Consider the following 18214-nt stretch of genomic DNA (forward strand, 5'->3'; position numbering starts at 1 on the left):
ACTTTCAGTGCCGACTTAACACGTTCGCGGACAGTACTGGTTTACAGGTTGGAGCTACTGAGACACTACTTTTTTTCATACATTGCCCAGGGGCGTAGTGTTACAACACATGGTTAAAAAACCATATGATATGACAGAACGGATATAGGCGTAAACGTCGTAAGTACTCAGCGTCAGATTCATAGTCACCATCATCAGCAAATGGGTATGGACTCGATTCAGGGGTAGACGCTGCATCAAACAGGTCTTGAAGACGTTTTTGTTCTTTTTCGAACGAGTCTCGAGACGCCATTTGCAAAAATATTCGTTACAAATTTAGTTCAACAAAATCGTGTTCACAACGAAAAATAGCAACATAAATATGTTGTTTACATAAGCAACTAGACTTGAATTAGTAAATCCAGTATGAGTAAAACAATTAAATAACGTTGGAAACAAAATACTCACTTTCTAAACAACCATACACACGCGGCACGCGGGATCACCGCAGCGGCGCAGTACTCGACTAACCGTATGCAAACATGACGCCCACGGGCGTAGTGTGCGCGGGGAGAGGGGTAAAAAAATATGAATGTATGCGTGGAAGTACCTTCCTTTGACGAATTTTTGTAAATAATGCAGTGACAGTACAAAAGTCGTAATTATACCTGTGATGACAGTACAACATGCCGTTCTTTATGATAGTATGAAAAATCGCTCGTCGTTTGGCGTACTGATTTTATGCAAGTAAAAACTGATACGTCGACAGACGTACTGTCGTATCACTTTTAGCTGTCTAGACGCCAGTGGTCGTTACTGTCCGCGAACGTGTTAAACACTGTACATTACAACTTACAAGTCAGATCCTTTTTTTTTATAGTGGGGAAATCTTCCAAAGATACCCACGGCCCCCGGGGAAGGAGCCGTGGGTTATGTCGGATTCTTACCGACTAAAACCCCACTGTGCTCCGTCGAGCCGCTTTAATGATGGGGCCGCGGGTATTTGTTAGAATTCTTCCGCGACCCCCTCGGCGGCAGCCCATCTCCAGGCCAGGCGCAAGCCAAGAACAGGAAAGGTGGTTTGCCTGCTCTTTCCTCACGTTGGCGGCATGAGCGGAACACGTCTCAAGCCGCCTCACCGCACCGGACGATGGATTACATTCCCCGTTCCACCGCCCGGGCAAGTCAGATCCTAACGATGCGCCAACAGGTAACTTGTTTATACTTTTCATCTTTGACTTATTGTTTACATTTACCATCATACTATGACGATACAAAGTCACAATGTACACCATCACTAATAGTTTTTATTTAAATTAATCTACATGTTTATGTTTTTAACCTATGTAGGTTTTAAATGGGTAGGTACTACCTACATTGTTATAGTGTAATGGCGAGTTAGGTTTTATTAATTAAGTATTTATAGCTTAGGGGAATAAGATTTCACTTTATATGCTAATATAAATAACGTGTTTTAGGACTAACTTTTTACGGTGTCACGCTTAAAAGCGCTTGTACTAAAGTAGCTACGCCTACATAGTATGGTATAGCTATCCAAATAGAAAGGTACTATGATGCTAATAATTTACGTAGGTATTACCTGTATCATCTGATGATACAGGTAATACGTAAATTATAGCGGCTGGATAAAATTAATAAAAAAAACTGCGGCTAAACTTTTTACAGTCACGTAGCACTAAAAGTTATCGCAAAAATGCATCCGTTTTGTACATATAGTGTTCTTTTTCAAATTAAGCCCGGTTTTCGAAATGTAAAAGTCGCTTATGTAATGTACCTTTATAACAAACACTGCCTTTAATCCTGTATTTTCCATTGTTTTATTTTCAATGCAATTAGGTATAAATTATAAATAAATATTATAAATATTTCAGGACAATTTTCACACACGGCACGATCTGATCCCAAACTAAGCTTTCGCTTGTGTTATGGAAACCAGATGGCTTATAAACATACATAATATTATGTAATATAATTTTAAATAAATAGATAATTAACACCCAGACACAGAGCAAACATCTATGTTCAATGTTCATCACCACATTCATCACACAAATATTTGCCCCAGGTGGGAATCGAACCCACGACCACTAGCTTGGAAGGCAGGGCCAACCAAGCCAAACGGTTAAAGGTGCAACTTTGTATACATGCAATTATTAATTATTATATTGTCTTTGCCAAAATCGTGATAACCTGTCCCGATGAGGTTGTACTTGCCACTATAAAGTGCTATCAATTTAAACTGAATTCAAAATCATACAATCTCATACGTTGGCATCAAGTCTTGCTTTTAATTAATTTAACTGTCAAAATAAAAACAATGGACCGTAATTACTCTTCTATGTTTCAAGGAGAATAATTAATAATGTTCATGTTGAATATTTATGTAAGGAATATTCGTTTACAACGTCAGTGTTTGATAAATGTACGTACATGTATGTACGTCCAAATTTTTCTACATGGGTATTATTTGAGTTAAAACTTAAAATACATTAGATATTCAAGAACCATTCCAATGATATACTTATAAAATTTACGTAATCGCAACGTATTCGTTTTCTAATTCATTAAAATGACTTGATTTAAGCTGAAATAAGAAACCTTTACATTTTTGAATATTCCATCAGTTATCATAATATATCAGTGATCGATATTACTGGAAGCCCAAAAAACTGGAAACATAATATTGCCGATAGCAATGTTAACGCGAGGGCAGAAAAAACAATGCCTACGTAGATACGAATTCGGGACCTCCTTTTAATTTGGAAATCACGGTCATAAAACGTGCAAGGAATAAGCGTCGATTTTTATATTTTACAAGCCGTGCTTGCGACGAAATTATTGCGACGTGAAAATGAGTTCTTGTAGGTACACCAAAATATATCTCATAATGTTAAAACTTTTAGACATTATATTAAAACCAAAACATATTATTGTCTCCATAAATTTCTTGGTCATAATCATAGGTCATAATAGGTATTATCCCGTGCCTTTGAGGAGTCTGTTAGTCTTAAGAGTAGAGCGGACCTAAAAATATCGTTATCGAATATCGATTTACCTATAAATAAATTGTAGAGATGTCATGTAGAGATGTCATGCCTACCACGACTGTTAATCGAAAGTTAAATCGACCGAAAATAAATAAACATACAATTTCGATAATACGTACGTACATACATAGATACCTTGTATAATTTGCACTTACCTACACAGAAAAAAAAATCTATTTAAAATATTTCTAAAGTTTATTTACGTATTTTTTTTACATAAAAATAGTTTAGATCTCACTAATATTTCGCACAATGCATATTATTTTGTACGTAGGTACAGTTATTAATAGTAACTTTTCGAAAATAACTAAGTGAACTTATACATTACTGTACTCCTCTCTTTATTACTTACTAGTTCATACATTGCGAGCGATGAATTAGCAGTTAGCACTATATTACTCGTTACGAATGCGACGGAGAACTATCGCCATCTCGCGACGCACGCGACAATAAGGTCATTCATTCCTTTTCTCGACACTCAGCATCTGCCAGTTGAAATTGTTCATACATTATACAGAATAACGTTCCGTGAAAATTAATAAAAAAGCTACAAACGTCTGTGATGGAAAACAAGGTTTCCGAACTAAACGATGATGGAAATGCGCGGTTAAATAACCTCAAAAATGGTGTCAATTCAGATGTGAATACTACAAGTTTAAAAGTGGCGGCTAAAGTGAAAAAAGCGAGGAGTTTTATGGAGTTATCCGTTAGTACTTCGCAATCTGTTAAATCTTTAGGCAAAAATGATAGGCGTGTGTTGGTTATTTATACCGGTGGAACGATTGGAATGGTGAAAAATAAAGAAGGAGGTAAGATGGTTCCCTGTTATAAATATTATCACTGTTGAATGTATGACGATGACGAGTATTAAAAAATTAAGTTATTGTTACGTACCTATTAATTTGTGGTTTGCCTGTATTTAGGTAGGTATATTGTAGTATTTTGTTGTGTCTGAAGATATCAATTTCCGCAGTCAGTCTTAACACAAGTACATAGGTACTTAGGTAACAAATTATGTAGAAGCAGTAGGTACCTAGCGACTGCTTCTACTTCTACTGTACTAAATAATTTGAAATTTTACTGAGAGAATTGAACGATTGTGAATTTCTAATTTAACTTTATAGGTAGTAGGTAAGTACAATAAACGTAGAAATTTTCGCAAACAGTATTTCCGCCTATAGGAAGGGAGGATCGCAACTTTCATTCATGCAAACACCTTTATAAAGTCAAAGATTAAAATAAAAATATAATATAGTTAGGTGCCTACTTACTTAAGTAATAAGTAATATGCATGTAATTTATAATTGAGAAAATCCTCCCTTAGAAAGGCAGGGCTGTCACAATATTATTATGTACCTACATCGGCAGGCTGTAATTAGCGATTATTATGATTGATCGATAACTCTTTAGAGACCTTAATAAGCCTAGTTATAAAATAGCATGGGTTGATAATAATCAGTTATTAAATTATTCTGCGATAATTTGCATGAATAGGTAGGTAGTTAAGTAGGTACACTTAGTACAGTCTGTAGTGCATATAGGGTCATTGCGCCTGTTCGCGTCCACATGCCTATTCGCGTCCATTTTGCGGATATCTTTTAGAAAATTCACGAAAATAAGTATACTTTAAGTAAAATTGTAATAAGAAAAATTTCCGATAATACCTCAATGTATAAGAGACATGCACACATATTCAAAATATGCCTGCGCACCGCCTATCCTATTTAAAAAAAATATTTAATTTTGGCTATTAAACGAGAAAGCTAAAACGCGCGAGATTTTGAGAAAAAAATAGTGCGCAGCGTCGCGTTTGACGGTAAGTATCTTATTGTTAAATGTGAATTTTTGAATATGTAACTGTTTCTTTACTTTGCTAACAAAACATGGAATAGTATGGATTATAAATCAGCTAATTTATTTTACAATTAATAGCTAAAATAAGGTGGACGCGAATTACTACACCGAATTTGAACAACTTCCATTTTGCGTCCATGGTGGGCGCAAACTATACCTATAGTACATAACAATAGAACATATTGCGTCCACATTGTTTTTCATTACGTAGCAATTAATTGTTTGTTAAAATAGACTGAAAATTTTTGACTCAGACTACAAGTTGATAATTAAAATTTTCATTCAAATTAGCTAATTTTTATGCTATTTTTTCATTTTAAAATGGGTATTCTAAGAATGAGACTAGTATCTTTGAGAATTAGAGTCAATACGTCTGTGGTTAAGAAAATAATATAAATAAAAAAGAAATTTAATTCATTACAAACTAAAAAATAGGGTAGGTAGGTAATCTTAATAGAACTGATTATTATTTATTTACATAACGTAACTTTGTTTTTTGTTAATTTTTAGTTCTATTATTGATGAGAAGATAAATATAAAAATAAGTTTTTCCAGTTTCCTTACAGTGAATTATACTAATAATATGTTGATTTTAGGGTTCCGAACCTCAAAAGGAAAAACCTTCCTTGCAGATCACATATCATACATCAGTATCACTTTGATATCCGTTCGTCTGTATGTCCGTCTGCCGGTCTGTCTTTCTGTCAAAACCCTTTTTCTCAGTAACGCGTGGAGATATAAAGCTGAAATTTATATTGAATACTCAAGTCTACGGTCCCTTGAAGCAGTGAAAAAATCAAACTCATAAGCCAGAGCAATCAAAAGATACAGCCGTTTATGCTGCAAATTTTCGCAAATTTCTACATTCGCAAGGGAATCAAAACCTACAGGGTACTTTACGTGAACACAGACACTTGAAGTTTGGTACGAAGCAACGTCTTATAGCACAAATAAGGGAAACATTGAAAAAATAATCATTTACAGTTAAAACATATGAAAAAAAACCAGGTTAATACGGAACCCTCGGTGTGCGAGTCCCATTCGCATTTGGCCAGTTTTTATTAAATAACTATCTATATTCGTAAATAAATAATTTATTAAAATCTAATTTTTTTTGCATTTATCTGATAAAATATCACCCAATACACTCTTAATTCCTTTTCTAAGCTGGTGGACGTGAACTGGTCCACGGGTGGACGCAAACTGGAATTTTTGGACGCGAACTGGGTAAAACGCCTAATTCTGCTATTTATCTAGATAAATAAAAACCACATGATATTTACAACACAATTGAAAGTAAATCTTAAAATAGACTATGTAATGAACACGTTACATAAATTTTGAGTTGAAATTTGTTCTGGAACATTTTTATTTTCTCCTTCAAACTTTCCAACTGCACTAAGTGGACGCGAACAGGCGCAATTACCCTACCTATAGGTAAACCATTATACCTAGTTCGTCATAATATCGTTAGGTACCTTTTTTTGGTAACGGGGAGGAAATCATCTCAAGTAAGTACTAGGTACTTAATAAATTTCAACTGTATGAAACAACTTGATGTACCGACTTTTATTCAAGAAACGAAGTTTAAAGATTAGTCTACTGAATGAGGTTCACTAAAATCCGAATCATTAAAGAATCGTCACTATGACATCAGAAAACATAATTGTAATTTAATATCGTAATACAATATACATATTGTCAATTGATAAGAAGAATAGTTCATTAACAGTGGGTCAGTAGTTAGGGTCAAGGATCAAACACGAAATTCGTTGCTGAATTCGTACCTACCTACATTGTAGAATTACATAAATGTATTAAGTATACCTACATATACAGGATGGTACTTTAAATAATGGAGATAGCAACTTTTTTGATATTAGTTAGGTCAAGGGCGGATCCAGCTTTAGTGCTAGGGGGGGGTCAAATAGACGTGGTCAATTTTCAAAAGCTATATTTTGGTAATTTAATTGATACGTAGATTAAAAAAAAAATGGTCAAGTGCGAGTCGGATTGGCGAACCAAGAGTTCCGTACAAACATTTTTATATGTTTTAATATTAAATTTATGCTTTTTGCGATTTTTTCCTTTATCTGTGCTATAAGACGTAAGTTTCTATTATATCAAGATTCTGTGTTCACGGGAAGTACCCTGTAGGTTTTGATTCCTGGCAACACTTGCGAATGTTGATAAGCATGAAATGTATGTTTTAGCAATTTTTCCTCCATCTGTGCTGACATTGCTTTTAACCAAATTTCAGAACTCTGTGTTCACAGGAAGTAAGTAGTACAGGATAATGTCGAAATTTGCGATAATTTACGGCATAAATGGCTGTATCTTTTGATTGCGTTGGCTTATAAGTTTGATTTTTTCACAGCTATAAGGAACCGTAGATTTGAGTATTCAGTATGAATTTCAGATTGATACCTCGACGCGTTCCTGAGAAAAAGGGTCTTCACAGGCAGACAAACTTGAAAAATATATATTTTTTGCAATTATTCCTGTATCTGTACTATAAGATGTTGCTTTGTACCGAATTTCAAGATTCTGAGTTTACGGAAAGTACCCTGTAGGTTTTGAGTTTTGATTCCCTTTCGAATGTCGAAATTTGCGAAATTTTTCGGCATTTACGGCTGTATCTTCTGATTCGTTGACATAGAAGTTTGATTTTATTATAGCGTAAAGGTATTTTAGACTTGAGTTTTTGGTATGAATATCAAGTTAATACATGTCAGCGTTCATGAGTAACAGGGTTGTAAGTTAAAATTTTTTTTTTATATTTTTTTATATTATAATCTAAGGAAAAATTCATGCTTTTCGCAATTAGTAAACAAAGTCGTTGTCTCTCTCGAATTTCGATGCAGTTTTTTTAAAGATAGAGTGATTCAAGATAATTTATAAGGTTTTAGAGAAAACGTTTGATTGTACTAAATTTCATGACTCTGTGTACTCGGGAACTACCCTGTAGGTTTTGATTTCTTAGGGAGTGTCGAAAAATTTCAGCAATTACAGCTGCATCTTTTGATTGCGTTGGCTAAAACGTTTGAATTTTTCACAGCATCAAGGGACCTAGACCGTAGGATTTCGACATTAGCAAGGGAATCAATACCTGCAGGGAGCACCCTGTCCCGTAAACACAGTCTTGAAATTTGGTTAAAAGCAATGACTTAAGCACTTACAAGCACAGATAAAGAAAAAAATCCTTTAAACAAAATTGTAAGATACAACATAATGAAAAAATATGTTTGCTCGGAGTCCTCGGTGCGCGAGTCCGACGCGCACTTGGCCGATTTTTTGTTGTAATTTGACTGTATTTTATAGTGTTCATTTGAAAAAAAAATTTGTTATTTTATGTCTTATCCACGAACTGGGATATTTCGATATTTGAGGTTTTGTGTGAAAAGTGTAACAGCAACAGTTGTAGAAAAAAATTAATTACATACAACTTTACCATTACACTTTATTCCTCGTCGGCTGTCGTCGGCGGTCGTGGACCTAGCCCAGGGGGGGTCATGACCCCGTGTGACCCCCCCCCCCCTGGATCCGCGCTTGAGTTAGGTAGGTAGTTCGATTCCCGGCAATGGCAATTTAATTTTCGAAGATCTTTAAATGCAGTTCCATTTCTTAAGAAAAAGGAATGTTTCTTTTCAGTTAAAGTTATGTTCAGTATTTTTAGTACTTTCCCACAACACGACACAATTATTTTAAACATTTTATGTAAACCAAGAGGAAGAAACCATAACAGTAGTTAACTAAGTATAAAAAAATGCGAGAGTATCAACGGAAAACTACGTTTTAAATTTGAACTATTCCGGGAGTGCCGGAGGAGTGTAAAAAAGGGAATCGGTAATGCAAGACTTTTTCTTCTTAATCGAATCACTATAATGGTTGAGCAGTTTCTTGTATGTTTTTCTAGAGTATTTATAAAGCTTTACTAGGCTTAAAACCCCATGAATACTGCAATGAATATATTATTATAATATTATAGGTAGTACCTACTTACGATGTTTACAGCGAGCGTGGTTAGAGTGTGTTAACTGTTAACAAAGCTTAGAGTATGTACTATAGCAAGCGTGTAAAGTCAAGTATTCGATGGATAAATTGCTTTTCAAACCCATTGTAGTTTTGTAAAATAAAAGATAGGTTTGTCTATCAAATTCTCGTGTCATAGTGTTTGTTATCTACCTCCTCCTTGTAAAATATTTTTGAAGTGAAAACTTCTTTAGCGGCGTTGGGCGTCAGGACACGGCCTGATCGAAAAAGCGTAAGACGGATGTTTTTTTTATTTTTATTTTTATTTTTTAGCCCTTATATTCCATGCGTAAGACGGATGTCGGATACCATTCCAAAATATCAAACATGCTGAACGTTAATAATCAAGTTTTCACTTCTGCCGGCACTCCCGGAGTGCAACCCGTCTTTTTTTATATCAATATGGATGTGAAACGTTTCCGTTCAGATTATTTGCCGGGTCTACTAGTTATAAAATTATCTATAATTTATATAAAACATTCGATTGTTTCTATCTCTTGATTAGTCTATTTATTTTAGTACAACTGTTCCAAAATGCATGATTTCTATTTTTCTACTGACTTATAATGTGTATGACCTTGTGTTTCTAAAAACCGCAAGTAGTGGATAGTTTTGAAACAGTAGCAGAGCGGACAGCACGTTATAATCTCGGGTCGAGGTTTAGAAATCTAATTAACGTGCGAATTAATTAAGTTGTTTACGTCTTATGTTCCTTAAAAACTACACACATCACTCGATACGAACGAATATTGTGAAAATATGCAGATTAAATGATCCTACTAATATTATAAATGCGGAAGTTGTAAGAATGTATGGATATTTTTTTTACTCTTTCACCGGAAATCACTGAACGTTTTTGATGATACTTTGCAGTGATGTAGCTTATTTACCAGACTAGGATATAAATGGTGATTTTTTTGCTGGTATCTTTTTGGCAATACTGTTTTTGATAGATCACGCGTGAATCGTGTCTTGTGTCTTTATCAAACTTGTTCAGTTTGGTCTATAATTTAACCATGAATCGACTTACGAACGAACAACGCTTGCAAATTATTGAATTTTACTATCAAAATGCATGCTCGGTTAAGAGAGTGTGAAGTCGGTTAAGAAGTGCGCGATGCACTTCATCGATTGGCGATTTTTTTTTGCCCAAAATGGAAGAATTGGACATGCCTCACACGTGGTTACAAAAAGACGGTGCCACATGCCACACGGTATGCGAAACAATAGCCCAATTGAGAACCGCCTTCGGCGAACAGTTTATCTCACGTTTTGGGCCCGTCGATTGGCCGCCTAGATCATGTGATCTAACGCCTTTGGAATATTTCTTATGCCTACAGGGATAAACCAGCAACAATTAACACACTGGTAGCCAATATTGAAGCATTTATTCGTGATATACCGGCCGATATGTTGTAGAGAGTGTGCCGAAATTAGGCCTTGCGAATGGGCCATCTAAACCGGAGCCGCGGCCAGCATTTGCATGAAATCATCTTCAAACATTAAATTATATTGATCGTTCTATCGATTCCATTATAGATTACATAATTTTTTTCAAATTTTATGTGTTTTTTTTGAAAATCAAATCCTATACCTCTTAAAAAATCACCCGTTATAAGTAATATTATGAGTCCATGGTAATACAAATACATACTAATAAGATATTAAATAAAGACTTTTAATGAATTAATAGCTTATAATCTAGCCAAACGGAATGTCGCGTCACACTGCTTTCTTCCCGCGCAATAGACTGACATCTGCCAGCATTAGGGAGGGGACGTGGCCGCGACTATAAGTGATGTGCGTTCTTGATTTCATGTTTATTTGTATTTTTTAGTATGTTCTGTGTTTATTGTTTATCTAGCTACTTAGGCGAGTCGGCAATCGGTTCGGTATTCCTCTCTATAACAATAACCTACATACCTATCTAAATATTGACATACCTACCAACCTAGAAAGATAGTAGAAATTGCTATAAACAATAATTTCTTCCTATCCACGAGAGCGTGATAGTTGACCTTCAAATGTAGGAATCAATGGGTAAATTGCTTTAAATAGGACATTGATAAGAGCTAATAGGTTCATTTGGCCCCTTCTAATTCGCAAGGTCGTGCCTATAGTAGCGGAATCTAGCAAGCAAATGTGGTTTGCCCTCTCAATTAACGTAAAAAATTAAAAATATAAATGGAAAGCCTGAAATAAGAAAATGATATTTAATTAAAACTGAAATATTTGGAAAAATAGAAATCGGGAACTGTATTTAATGAGTACCTATTCTAATTATGCTTACCGTAAAAGAGGTTAACAACTAAACTAACTTTGCAGGTAAATGTAGCTAAACGATTTGACCAAAAACTTTCTATTTTTGCAAAGAAAAATAATTTGTATTTCCGGATAAAACTACAATAATTATTGTAATATTTTTACTGTACAATTTTAACGATATGGAGCATGACCTTATAACAATCCGTGTCTCGAAATTGATTGAATTATTTATTAATTAGGTATCTATAGTATGGATGAGTGCGTGACTAGCATGTGACAACTTTGTGTTAGATACATAGAAGTTTTATTAAAAAATCTTTTACCATCACTACGTAGTATAAAACAAAGTCGCTTTCTCTGTCCCTATGTCCATAATATGTAAATCTACGCAACGGATTTTGATGCTTTTTAATTGTGTTTTTAATAGATTCAAGAGGAAGGTTTTATTATGTTTTAGACAAAGCGGGCGAAGCCGCGGGCGGAAAGCTAGTAAAATATAAAATATCGGAATAATGGTTATTGAAGACTGGGCTGGATAATGGATATATAGCCGTTTGATCGGTATTTTTTGGTTAGAAGCGTTTGCGTTGCGTTAATGTTTGCCAAAAAAATTAAGAATTCAGTGTAGATAATGCTTGTATTATCTCACGGCTTCAGTGTCGAGACAATATTTACATTAGATGATACATATGCGCCTAATTCCTCGTCTGACGTAACGATTCTTCGTCTACTTAGGGCTTAGGCCTTAGGCTATAACTCGGTATTCACTTGTTCTATAGATAACAATAATGAATCGGTGGTAAATGTTTAAAAATATTATGACGATTCAAAAGTGCTCATATAAGAAGTCTAATTTTTTTTTTATAATTATTAACATCTGCGATCAGTCAACGGACTATGAGCAGATATTTGGAAGAAGTCTAATTGAATAAATAAATGTTTGAGTTTGAGTTTGAATCAGTTTGAAAATAACAGCCATAGAAAATATCATGTACCTAGTCAATTACTCCTGCAAATGAACGTCATAACAACATAACACTTATTAAATATACTAAATAGACTGAATGCAACATAAATATTTGCGAAACAACTTCGTGCTTGTTCGTGCTATAGGAGTTTATTTAAAGGATCGTAGATATTTGCTCAAGAAATTATTCATGTTTCAAAACATGTTGTTTGTGAGCAATAATAGTGGGTATTTTATTTATAGTAGTATTAATACTGTGGTAGGTAGTATTACAGACGTTGCAAATAATGGGGTTTCAATCATTACTGTAGTCAGTAACGGTTTCGCTAAACTAAAACGTATGTGTCCTTTTCGCCTGTAGATGAGTTTACAAACTAAATATTGAGTCAACTGCAGTTCTAGAAATGTCCATTGAATCGTCTTAAAAGTTATAAATAAATATGATATCGATACCTTAATTATTTTCGGAAAGAAGTCTCAAAGAAAAACGAAAACGGTAGTTATTCTTATAAAGTAGGTAGGTAATATAAATTTCAAATAAACCTAAGGTTGCATGAGGAAGATAAAATTGGTTCAGAAAATTTTGTTTTAATTCGGTAATCTCTAGGTATATTACCGGAAGTAAAATGAGAACGGAAGTAAAATTAGGTGTGTTTTTGACTTAAAGATGCTTAAAGTAATTATTTTTAAAATAGCAAATGCATTGATGATTTCTTAGCATCGGGTAAAACAGTCTTGATCGTGATAATGTTACAAAAAAAAAATGTTAAAGGTAAGACGAATTCTTACACCTATTAAAGAGGTACATATATCCTATTTATTTAATTTCTTGTCGGTCAAAGTTTTGACAAGAACGTGTCGTTTGGGAATGAAATACATAGTTTGATACTGAGAATAAAATAAATATACTAGCGGTCCGCCCCGGCTTCGCCCGTGGTACATATGAAAAATAGATGTTGGCCGATTCTCAGACTTACCCGATATGCACAGAAAATTTCATGAGAATCGGTCCACCCGTTTCGGAGGAGTATGCAGACTAACATTGTGACACGAGAATTTTATATATAAGAAGATTTGACTGTTTAATAAACATTTTCGACTGTTAAAATTATTACCGGCGTTTATTGCACGCCTCATAAGCGAAGCGTTGAGGTGGGTACTACTGTCACTTCGCGCAAAACATCTGATTTTTCAAACTTAAAATGTCTTTATAGTTTATGTATCATACATTGCACTTGTAAGATAATACATACACACACATATTAAGAAAAAACACTATTTTTAACGTTCATGATATTTTTGATGTCATTTTTGTTATTTAAACTAGTTAAAAAACAGTTTAAAAAAGTTCTGTCTTGGACGTCCGTGTGTCTGTATGTGCGGATCCTTTTTCTTGTTAACACGATAGCGACCGAAATACTTTACTAATCGAGTCTTTTTTTTTCTCTTACGCTTGAGTATGCTCAGGAATAGAACCCTTTCATTTTTCAGGGTCTGATTCGATGTGGTTTAATTGTTATTAAATAAACAAAAATAATAATTAATAAATATTTATAAAAAAAAATTATGAGGCGTGCACTTTTGGATTTTCCAAATTATTTATCAAATATACTTAATTACTATTGAAGGCTTCATTACAAACATTATTGATGCGTGAGTGATAATGAATGGCGAATTTATAAAGCTGGCTACTACGCGTGCGCGTGCTACAAGTTACAACCGCTTGCTAATTATTAACAATTTAAATTTTGAACCTAATTTGTGAAGGCCGATTGATTATTCTAAACTTAATTTCTTATTATTACAAGGCTAGGTGGATTTTTGTTGAGTTGAGAAAGTTATATTTTGATGTTTAGAGGTTTTATACTTTAAAATGTTGCTGATAACCATGCGATCTTTTATAGGTAATTATTATAAGCTGACGCTGCAGCAAATCATCTGTTGAGTTACCTACTACTTTTTTATATTTCGTTATTATTCGTATAATAGAAACATATTGGCATACGATTAATTTCGAAAGAGATTATCATAACATCTGTTTCAATTTGCTCAAAAATACAGGAATAGCTTCTCAAAACTCAAAAGGTATCTTTTTTACACGCTTTATATTAGCTTCACCTGTATGTTTGTAACCGACTATATGTTTGTAACCGACTTCTTTGGGCGCGATTTTGACCCACTTTAAACGGCCAGATTTCGTTCAAACTTTGTAGATTTATTGAGGACTGATGACAATTGACAATACAATAATTTGATAAAATTTTCTATTTTTTAGTTCGGTTTTCTATGAAAAGCGTGTTTTTTAGTTTTTTTAAACTACATATTATTTATTTCTAGGGACTTTGTCGCTTAGCGACCTGCAAAACGTATTCTTTAACAACCAAATATGATTACAATCAACAACAAGCAATTTATTTCCATCTACCTGTGCTCCGCGGTTTTACCCGCAGTGCTCCGCTCCTATTGGTCTTAGCGTGATTTATATATAGGTATACTAGCTTTCCGCCCGCGGCTTCGCCCGCGTTTTCAAAGAAAAACCCGTTCCCGTAGGATTTCCGGGATAAAACCTATCCTATGTCCTTTCTCGGGTATCAAAATATCTCTATACCAAATTTCATGCAAATTGGTTCAGTAGTTAAGGCGTGATTGAGTAACAGACAGACAGACAGAGTTACTTTCGCATTTATAATATTAGTATGGATGCCTTCGTATATTATATGCCTTCCTCATTAAAGCGCGTTCAAACAAACAAACTCTAGCTTTATAATAATATTAGTATAGATAATACGTCGTCATTCGCATGGTTATATATCGTCCCTTTCTACTTTTCAAATTTTCTATACCAGAGCGAGATCGCATAGGTACTTGTTGTTGATATAGAAATTCATTGTACATATTCTATTCTATGCAATAGGAAATAGATGTTGATAGCAATCCCTCTATTTTCAGCTTCAGAGTTTTCCGAATTTCTAAAATTAATATAGGTACCTCTTATTATAGTTACAATAAAAATATTTTTCTTTCAGTTTTAATACCACAGAAAGGAGCTTTCGAGAATTTGATCCGAGGGTACCCACAACTACATGACAATGTATACTGGAGGCACAGATTAAGCGACACAGATTTCGACACTTCATTTTTAGTATTACCAGGTAAGTATTGTATTTATGATAACTTGTTAACTGTTACATTAAAATGATAATCAAAATTAAAAATATTTTGATTTTTTTCATAAATGAAACTGAAATTTTTAAACTAATATATGTCTACACACATATATGATACACTATTTGTATATTATTATTTATTTTTTATAACGCATGTCGTATGTCTCATACTCAAACACATAATAAAAAAATATTTTTAACTTTTATCCTAAACGAGGAGAAACTACATACAATCAGTCAACATTAAACTATTATAGATCATAAAAGTCATTGGTATAAATGGAATGAACCGGTGCAAAGATAAGGTTCTGTTGCACAATACAACATTTTGTTTTCCCTTATCAGTGTGGATGTTACAGTCAATACTCATTGTCGGTCAAAACCAATTTTGACTGCAAACATCAGTTAGAAACGTTTTTAAACGACGCTGACGATTACTGACATGATTTTAACTTGACGTTAGTAAAATCTATCTTTAACATAAAAAGTAAAGTTTAAAATTGAAAATAAAATAAATGTTTTACATAGTTAGGTACTTATAAAATAATTCAGCTGAAATTTGACGATACACATTTAACATGCATGTCGTTGTATAACAATATTATTTTGTATTTGAGTGGTAAACGCCTTTATGTCGCTTTTTTATAAACAACCTACACAACACGCTTGTCACTTCTCTCCTCGCTTACCTATTTTACCTTCACTAAAAAAAAATATGTAAGTAGTTACTATGTGTATGTTTTCGCTTATTGTCTCTTTGTCTATGCAGTCACAAACGATTTGAAATCGTTCTAAATTCAAAACGTTTTTGACTGATTTTTGCAGACAAAAATGGTTTTGACCGATAATGAGTTTTGACTGTAACATCGATATGTAATACAGTAATAAATAATAACAACTATTTGCCTATCAAAATTGTATTGCGTAATGTTTCATAATGATAATTTAATGGGAATTGTGAAGTTATCTATTTATTTCTTATTACTTACTAAATTACTAAATTACATATTGATATTACCCGCGACATGGCCCATGTGGAAATGTTCTTTATGCAGAGTGATAAAAATTATAAGAACGCACGGAGGAAGCTTCTGCTCCGTGATAGAAACTTCATCGTGTCTTTATATATGTTATCTATTTAAATATAGTATTAATATAATATCTAACACTCTCCCACTGGTCGCAAAATAAAATTAAGGTGCACATAATATATTGTCTCTACATATGCTACATAAACACACTGTCATAATTATATGTATATGTATCATTTAGTACTGAATCATTGCATCTGTACAGTCACGTGGTCTCCTCTGAAAATCAGTGCAGCAATACATTTTAATTAATGATTGCTGCTTTGCTGACGGGGAGTCCTTTTTGCCACCATTGCTATATATTTTTTCCTGTTCTGTGTTAGATTATTAATATTTATATTTTTTTACATGGTGGCAAATAAATCGCTTTCTATTTCTATTTCTAACTAAAAACCGCAATTCTGTTAAACAATATTATAAAATAAGACAGTTTGTAACTTCGACTCTTCTCAAAAGTAATATTTTTCTCGCTTTAGATTCTACGTTGGTAGTCGTCATCAATAAAAGGACTATCCAACACAAAACATATTTTTAATTCAACCAGTATATACTTTTCAGTTTTATCAATTTATAAGTACATACTAGATTATTTTATGATACTAGATTATTTTATGCCTGTGTTTTTGTTGCGTTACAACTTACAGGAGCTTTTTTGCGATAGTCATCAAAATCTAAGGTCATCAATGACTAAATGTCCAAAATTCAGTAAAAGTAGCCTAAGTTTTCGGCTACTTTTACTTCAGACGGCATCAGACGTCTCCTTTTATAACCATTTTATAGTCGTTTTTAAAGTTTTTTCAATGATCTTATTATAAACAATCAGTTCAGTTATGTAATATGTTTATTTTTACATCTATAAATGGATTGATGAAAGATCTTCGAACGCAAGAATAAAAGCAAACAACGTCATATCTTTAGATAAGATTTATTTTGCGTTTTTAGTATGAAAATATTTGGTAAATAAGTGGTCTTTTGAAAAGCAAGTTGATTCAAAAAATGTTTAAAATCTATTAACTAATAAAATATTTCTTAAAGAAGTACTAGGTACTACATTTTCATATAATCAATAATGATATTTAAAATGTTCTAATTTTTCACACTCACGAAAAGAACCAAATAAACTTTTAAGAATGTTTCATTTATTTTATTTAGCCATTAAAATGAAAATCTTGTTACATGTATAGAGGCCAAAGAGATTGACTTAAGGATTTGCTACAAAATCATAGAATATGAAACTCTCTTGGATTCGTCCAACATGACTGAAGTGGAATGGATCCGAATAGCGGAAGATATCATGGTAAGTCATCCTTACAAAAATTATTTTTATTTATAAATATTATGTAAAAATTATATGAAAAAAAAAAACATCAACATAGTCCAGGGATATTTTGTATTCCATCAAATATCTATAAACTAATAAGAATTTTGTGATATTGTAAATGGGAGAAGTAGGTATAGCTCGTTTTCAACAACATGAACAATTCTTCCATTTACAAGATTTTCTAACATTTGATACGAATTACGATACACGCGAGCAAAGCCACGGACAAAGTTTCTGTTTTTATGTTTTTTTTTAAATTTATATTCAAAATACCGAAGGGCTATTATTATGGTTATATATACTCGTAAATAATTTCTAATGGTAATAAAACAGCCAATCAATAAAATATTTATTACTTGTAAATACCGCCTTCAATTTTACACACTTCGTTCTTATATTAATGGGGCTTATTATTTACTATTAAACAAAATATACATAATATTATATAAACGGATACGCGCCGATGCGTT

The 18214-nt window shown here is 33.2% G+C and overlaps 2 protein-coding genes across 5 annotated transcripts in view; one reads left to right on the top strand and one right to left on the bottom strand.

The window, feature by feature from the left end:
- The window catches only part of LOC149480632 (N-acetylneuraminate lyase-like), a 44174-nt gene that overhangs the window by 15354 nt on the left and 10606 nt on the right, over positions 1-18214 (bottom strand). For 2 of the 3 annotated variants that reach the window (XR_016317041.1, XM_089706730.1), the window contains exon 1: positions 3400-3537. The exons of the other annotated variant lie outside the window; for it this stretch is intronic. Coding sequence is in view for 1 of the 2 variants with exons in the window: in XM_089706730.1 (XP_089562856.1) it covers positions 3400-3411 (12 nt within the window). In the remaining variant the exon portion in view is untranslated. Of the gene's footprint in view, positions 1-3399; positions 3538-18214 lie in introns of those variants that run through there. 3 annotated transcript variants of the gene reach the window in all.
- The window catches only part of LOC149480633 (uncharacterized), a 52505-nt gene continuing 37878 nt past the window's right edge, over positions 3588-18214 (top strand). The window contains exons 1-3 of one of the 2 annotated variants that reach the window (XM_089706709.1): positions 3588-3856; positions 15192-15317; positions 17608-17720. In XM_089706709.1, the coding sequence (XP_089562835.1) occupies positions 3610-3856; positions 15192-15317; positions 17608-17720 (486 nt within the window). In that variant the 5' untranslated portion in view covers positions 3588-3609. The remainder of the gene's footprint in view (positions 3857-15191; positions 15318-17607; positions 17721-18214) is intronic. The other variant, XM_089706710.1, reaches the window with a different exon arrangement.

The sequence above is a fragment of the Colias philodice genome, chromosome 18, assembly GCF_061535455.1.
Source record: "Colias philodice isolate Cphi_HAF_F1 chromosome 18, ilColPhil1 Martin Lab GWU primary, whole genome shotgun sequence".
Classification (NCBI taxonomy): domain Eukaryota; kingdom Metazoa; phylum Arthropoda; class Insecta; order Lepidoptera; family Pieridae; genus Colias; species Colias philodice.